Here is a 7,500-nt window from a genome sequence, read left to right on the forward strand (position 1 = left end):
CTGAACTTCGAAGTTCGAAGGCCTGAACTTCGCCGTAACTCCTGCGTACATCACTGCCACTGAGATTATCGCCAAGGTCGAATCAGCCACCAGACAACTCGACGCTGAACAAGCAGACGCTATTTGCAGAGTTTTTAACAATATCAAAGATCAGCACAAGTGACCACTTTACCGTCCTTATCCAGCCTGTTACGCCTGCTGCCAAGCCAGCTAAGCGGCTTGTGACATTTCGCGATACCCGAGACAGCGCCATTAGAAGCTTTTGCCGCGCTGGATGACCGCCTTCTCGTGAGATCATTTCTACTCTATTGCATCGTGTGTGGGTAAGTGTAACTACATCTCCCAAGTCCTATCAGCGGCAATTGACTACTTCCTACCCTCGAATTCAACCCGTACGCAGGAGTCAGATAAACCCTGGATAACCCCCAGGATCAGGACTTTAATATCCAGGAGACAAAGAGCGCTCTCAAAATTCGGAAAAGATTCTCCCGAGCTCCACCGCAGGCGCAACGAAGTCCAAATCACCATCAAAAAGTGCAAACGTAACTATTACGCTTCTAAAGCCAAGTGCCTCAAGGAGTTCTGCGCAGATAAGTGGTGGTTAAATGCGAATAGTTTGTCGGGATCTTCGATCTCTCGTAACCAATGGTACCATCAACTAAATATAATTGACGGAACAACCATCTCGCCTGTCCAGGACCTCTGCGAAAACATCAATCAGTTCTTTGTTGGTCTTACATCCCCATTCACTCCTCTTACGCCACATGAAGTCAACAGCATCCCTGTGCACGAGATCCCGAACTGCCTCCTAGTTACACCTAGGGAAGCGTACATGGCACTTAGGGCCATTAAAATAAAAAAAAGCACCTGGCCCTGGCGTAATTCCAAATATAATTTGGAAGTTGTTTGCCTTCGAGCTGGCACCGGTAGCGGCTGATTTGTACAATGCGTCGTTGCGCGAGGGGTTTCTACCATCTATACTCAAGCGCGCATCAGTATGCCCCCTCCCCCCCCCCTCCACCCCCCACACTTCGGTTGAAAATGATATACGACCCATTGCCTTGACATGCCAGCTAGCTAAGGTTATGGAGGGTTTTACACTCAGTTGAGTTTACGAGCCTGTCATGCGTGTGTTAGATCCCCTCCAGTGCGCAGTAAGTAAAAAGTCACTACGGACGCGTTGGTGTATTTATTACACACACTGCTTGATAGCTTGGACCGAGGAAGCTGTGCAGGCTACTTATTTTTTGGTGACTTCAGAAAAGGATTCGATCTGATTGATCACAGCACCCTCCTTGGAAAGCTACATCGCTTCAACCTCCACCTCTGCATTGCTCGCTAGTTAGCTGCCTTCCTCGAAGGACGCTCCCAGTATATGAAGATCTCCAATATGTCCTCTTCCATCCTCCCGTGTAATGGAGGTATTCCCCAGGGAACCAAGCTCGGGCCAATCCTCTTTGCTATCATGGTGGACGAGTTGGTGAGATCATGGCCTCTACGCGCAAAGTTTGTGGACGACCTGACCATCTTAGAGATCGTACCAAGGAACTCACCTCCTGTAATAAACTTTTTAGTTAACGACGTTTACAGTTATGCTAGTGAACACAAAATGATGTTAAATCCAACCAAATGCAAATGTATTTTTGTTGACTTTCTTGACTATAATAGTTGCACGTGGAGCCCCATTTTCACCGGGAATACGATCGTTGAGCGTGTGCGCACGTTTAAGCTCCTCGGTATCACTATCGCAGATTACCTAAAATGGGACTCCCACTGTGACATTATAGTCAGGAAAGCTAACAAACGGCTACATGCCCTACGTCAGCTGAAGAAGTGTGGTGTCAGCGATCAAGATATCATCGTAGTTTATGGCTAAGTTGTAAGATCAGTACTGGAATACAGCTCCGTGGTTTTTATTAACATGTCCAAATACCTCTCAGAATCGTTAGAGAGAATTCAGAAACGAGCAATGAACATTATCTTCCCAAGTTTAAGTTACGAGACCGCACTCATTAATGTAGGTCTCGAACACTCCAGTCTCGCCCCATAGATTTATGTAAACGGTACATGTCAAACTTGGACTTGGACCACCCGGTTAGGAAGCTAGCACATTCTAGAGCCCTGTCTGTCCAACATGATTATTGCACGAGGTCGGGCACCAGAATACGCCCACTTAGAACAAGATCTAATATACTAAAGGATTTTGTGATTCTGAAATATTTGTAAGTTATTCCTAATCTCCCTGTAATTCAGAGCTTGCTCTGCGAGAGGGTTAAATAAACATTTATTATTATTATCATTATTTATTATTATTATTTAAAAAAAAGTATCGCAAAAAGTGATTTCATCTTAGGACTAGAACTAACTTGGTCGTCGGGCAAACAATCAGAGCTGGTTCTCAGGTGCATAAGAGCGAAATTTCATGGGAGGGATTGCAAAGTGTGAGGAGATTTTGCGACGAAAAAATTCCATATCAGGGACGGCGGAGCATATTTTGTATTGGGGGGGGGGGAGGGGGGCTAACAAGCAAGCTCCGGAGACGCTAACTTGTCGGGGGTTCTGCGGAAATTTCCGCCAGAAAATTTACAAATCTTGAAACTCGAAATTGCTACTTTGAGCATTCTCGACGGATATCAACAAAGTAAACGTGGATCAACCGTGAAATGACAGATGTTTTACTTCTTATTTTTATTTTTTGCTTGAAATTGGAAGAGGGGGGGCTAAAGCTCCCCCAGACCGCCCTCCCCCCCCCCCCCGGCTCCGCCTTCCCCGCATGTTAGTTAACTGGTAAATCATTTAAAAACGTTTCTTTGTTTTCCAGTGACATAGATGACTTTTCTTACTAATAACTGCAGGTTGGACGATGGTATTTAAAGTTGTTGCAAACGCAACGCCTTTGTACGTTGCGGAGATGTGGAAATCACGAAATACAACTTCTGAGGACGTGAAGGCCGCCCTGGATACATCTTCCACTTTTAATGGACACTACAAAAACCGTCTGGTACTTTCTCAAAACTGGAACACGTTTAATCCTAAGCAGGTATGAGAACAACTTTGTAAGGAAAAAGTAAGATATCACACAGCTTTTTTACATCTCTCATTTTCCTGCATCGCCATTGGGAAGAGCTCTGCTGTGCTGCTCCCTGACCAAAAAAGATTATTGGTCAATGCTACCTACCTGCATGACGTGTTCTCTGAAAGTCTTGCGACGTTGGAAAAACTGTCGCTTTAACGATCGAAACATAAAACGTTCATTTCGTCATGTGGCATATACATGGTCTAAATGCTTGGTAAAACATTTAATCCAAGAAGATGTCCAAAGTTTTGGACATCCGTCTTTTGCTTTGTCTATTTAACAAAACTGCGAAGTTTTTAAGTAACTAAAGCGCTACTCTCGGTGCAGCATTGAGAAATCATCAAGTCCTGCTCTGCCGGAAACTTTAGCCGAAGGAGGTAACGCGGTTGGATGGCTTTTGATTATCACTGGATCATTTCTTTTTTTCTGTAAATGTTGTGATTGGCTTAAGTAATTACCTTTGGTGTTGGTTCCACTCCAGCCAATTGAAACATCCACGTCTTTTACTCAAGGTATTCTTGCTATCAATTTGCAGGTTCGTGTTGCTCTCTACAAGGATCGTAAAGAAGTGCAATCTCTCAAGTTCAATGCCGTTAATGATAATGTTGAGTGGTTTACCAAGGAAAATCTCCATTTATCAACGTGGGATGACCTCATAAGTAATTCAAGTCTGGAGCACTTTGAGCTTCAACCAATCGTTCAGGAACATAAAGATACTCTCCGCTCTTTTGAGATATCCAAAAAGTACTCTGGCTGTGCAAACGATGTAGGCTGGTTAATGATCAGCACTGATACTAACCCCTGTGACTTTGAAAAAAAAAAACCCCTGAGCATTCTTTACAGCAAGAAGAAAGGTTCCTCCGTGTATAACTCCGCAGAGGGTAAGGCTGACAAATCCCAACTAAAGATTGCAACTAAGGATTGCTGCAGCGGATCGACTCGTGTTTGTTCCCTAGGGAAATTCAGCAGAAGGAGACCGCACCTCCCTCTCCCCGCTTACCACTCGAAAAAGAAATCAGTATAAGGAACTAAAAACAATACACAAATAAAGGAGGGAAGTGCCGGGCCGCATCCCCCGTCCTTAGTCCGCCCCTAATTCTTAACTAACATCGGGCAAGTCGTCTGTAGGTTTGAATGAGAAGCCTTCAGGAGAATCTTCCGCATTTGCCAGATTTACTTAACGTTACAGCGGCCGTGTATGTGTCCTTGAAGGAATAAGGAAAGTGTCTTTTTATTAATGTCATTTTTGTCATTCAAAATTAAGGAGTCAGTCGCTTATAGGTGGTGTCTTTGATATCTTCTGTTCAAGCGTAAGCTTTTTTCAGTTCACTAACCAGCAGTCTGCCCTATAAGAATCTTCCTAGATATCATCACAAATCTTGCCGCCGCATGGAGAGCATTTTTTCCTCCTTGTGGTTCCATGTGCTAGATTTTGCTCTGTTTACACGTTGACGTACAAGCATAACTGAACATAAAAATACCCTGAACGATGTTCACACTTGTTTCATAAGTATACGCAAGCGCAGTGAGCTCCTGAATCGGAGAAATGTCGGAGAAGGCTTGGACCTATTTCGCTCGAGTTTTCGCTGCCACTAGGGAAACGACTGACTTTTCGTTATACATGGTTCGTGACACGATCACATGTAGATGCGCACGATTCCTTTTTGATGTTATTATTCTTCTTATGTTTCACGTGTCGTAGGTTTGTTTTAAAAAGTCAAATGGGGTAAAGGTTGCCTGGTGATTGTTTTATGAAGTACTTATTGAACTCTGGAGTTAACCGCACTCGCGTATTTCACTTCTCTTCGTTACAAATACATTCCTTTGTCTAGTAACAATCCAACTGTTATCTATTTTCTTTTCACAGACATGGGCCTAGCTGATGTTTTTGCTGTCTTCATCCGCTGACGTCGTTTCTTTTCATAACAAAAACTTGCGTACATATAATGCAAGTCGCACCTTTGGCGAACTTTACACATTTGGCCGTTGTTCAATTTAGCTGACTTTCTTCATAAATTGATGCGGTGGAGGAATGGATAAACAGCGCACCAATTTATAAAAAGAGCTACGCAGACTTCTCTCATGAAAAAAAATTTCATCAAGCGCTAATCCTAACCATAGAACAATCATTGAAACCCAGCGAATAACTTTCAGTGGTTGTTCTAAGGATGATCAAAAATCAGGTTGTAATGATCTAACAGTGCAGTCAACATCGCTCCTATCACTGGTTGATTATTTAAGTTCTACTAATCATTGAGTACAACCTGCAGATAAGCGTGTAATTTTCCAGCAGATAATTCACTCATCATGTGAAGGTTACGCCCTCTAGCTATGCATAAATAGCCAACACACTGTATATATTTCGCCATATTTAAATGAAGTTAAAGTACCTTTGTTTCGGCTTGATTTTTGGAACTTTGGCCTTGGCTGATTCACATTACCGAGACCTTGTTTGTTGTGATATCAGGAAAAACTGTTTATAGCAGGGTATATGTTAAGACAAACACGGTCCAGTTTAAGTGCTGTCTTTTACTCCAAGAAGCATGTTAGCTTTTAGAAAAAGTAAGCCACAGACAGTCCAAAGAGACATTCATAGTTCAGTCACTAAGACTAAGCTATTGAATGTGCTGATTTATTCAATTTGGAGTATAATATCCAGGGCAAAACTGCAAAGTCAAAGGATGAGGGCTATATAATTCTACAGCCTCGCAAACAAGGTCGGATGAACACCTTCCCGCGCCACCTTGTGTTTCTTGTCAGGTATGATTGTGATACGCATGGAAAGACATTAAAAGACACTAATGAAGTCTTCTTTCCTTGAGAATCGTTTGTAACCGCAGAAAAGTAAAAAGTTAATTTATGGCTGGGACGAGACGTCGAGTATGGCGGACGCAAGTTTCATTGCTCCGCCTATGCCTATGCCTATGCCTGCTTAAGCACGCTTTTTGCCTACGACGAAAACGTTTAAACCACTAAAATGAGCTCAGATGAGTCACATTCAGCATCCTCAGAAAGAAGAAGGGCGAAAAGGACAAGGCAACGAACTTCAAGCTCACAAACCGACGACGATATCTTCGCTACAGAAGACAGAAACCATTATGGCTTGTCGCGGTGCAGCATGAAATTACAACAAATTGAGGAAAATTTGACAAAGTTCTCTTACTTCTGCCGGAATTAGAACGAGAAAAAGCGAAAATTTCCGAACTAGAGGAAAGTTTGCAAATCACACAGAGGTAAAAAAACTTCAGAAAACTCAGTGTCAAATTAACGTCAACAGAACTGAAGCTAAGAAGATTTAAAGCCGGTTACACACGAACAAATTTTGGGTGAAGCTAAATCGCGCGGGTGGGTGTGTCGTGGGTCGTGAGTCGTGGGTCATGGGTCGTGTTTGTTTGAAGATAAAAAAAATTATATACATCTAACCCTAAATCAATGCAGTAGCGCTTGATAAAGTGACGGATCTTTTTCTGAGTTACTACAGAAAAATGGCCTATGTAAGGTAGCTTAAAATAAAATATAGGGGAAGTGGGAAGGGAACCCTGGGGACAATGATTACTTAGGGTCCCAGTAATGTAACGGTTTGCAACCCTTTCAATTAAATGGGCAGGGAAAAGATTCTTTTTTAGGATTTCCATAAGCTTAGTTATGTCCTCGTGTAGCCCCAACCAGGTGCTGTTAATCTTATAGGCCCTATCAATAAGAGTCCTGATGAGACCCACTTTGTAAGAGTACGAAGTGAAACTGAAATAATTAGTTAATAACCCAGTAATGGTTTTCTTACGGTAAACTCTAGTTAGCAAAGAAGTGTTTTAGTTGATAATAATGATCCCATTTCTTTTCTAACTAGAGTTTACCGTAAGAAAACCTTTACTGGGTTATTAGCTAGACGCTTTTCATATTCAAAGAGAACAACCTTCTCTTAATGAGGCCGTGTTAGGGGTAAATTCCGACAAGCGACATGGCCTTGAACCGGCGACATGATAGCCACGAACTGGCGACGACCGACAGACTATTACAACGAATTAGCGAAAGCGACACAAATGTCAAGACTGACCGACAGCGAATTTCAGAATTGTGAATGTTCTGCGGACTGCGGAACATTTGCGCGTACACAATTCGTCGAAATTACTTAATAATGATCATTGTTAATAATAATGGCCAATTATGGCTAATAAGGGTCCAATAAAGGCGAATAGAAATACACCTCATTTTACTGCTGTTTTGACAACGTCGTTCCCAGGGTCTCTCGAGCGAGGAGAGACCCTGGTAGGATCTGGTCACGTGCTTCCGTGACAATTCAAAACACTAGGGAGGGGTCCTCTCTAAACAAGGAATTTGTCGATGTTTTACATAGTATTTATTTTAAAAGTTAAACATTATCTACCTCATAATTGTTATATTTATATTTATATTTCTTCTTCTTC

General features: G+C 42.4%; 1 protein-coding gene across 1 annotated transcript in view; it reads left to right on the top strand.

The window, feature by feature from the left end:
• Positions 1–5,879, top strand: part of LOC138039192 (uncharacterized) — a 9,461-nt gene extending 3,582 nt beyond the window's left edge. The window contains exons 3-5 of the mRNA XM_068885385.1: positions 2,856–3,040; positions 3,612–3,957; positions 4,944–5,879. Coding sequence (XP_068741486.1) covers positions 2,864–3,040; positions 3,612–3,957; positions 4,944–4,984 — 564 coding nt within the window. The 5' untranslated portion in view covers positions 2,856–2,863 and the 3' untranslated portion in view covers positions 4,985–5,879. The remainder of the gene's footprint in view (positions 1–2,855; positions 3,041–3,611; positions 3,958–4,943) is intronic.
• The last annotated feature ends 1,621 nt before the right edge of the window (positions 5,880–7,500 follow it).

This window comes from Montipora capricornis, chromosome 2 (genome assembly GCF_036669925.1).
Source record: "Montipora capricornis isolate CH-2021 chromosome 2, ASM3666992v2, whole genome shotgun sequence".
Classification (NCBI taxonomy): domain Eukaryota; kingdom Metazoa; phylum Cnidaria; class Anthozoa; order Scleractinia; family Acroporidae; genus Montipora; species Montipora capricornis.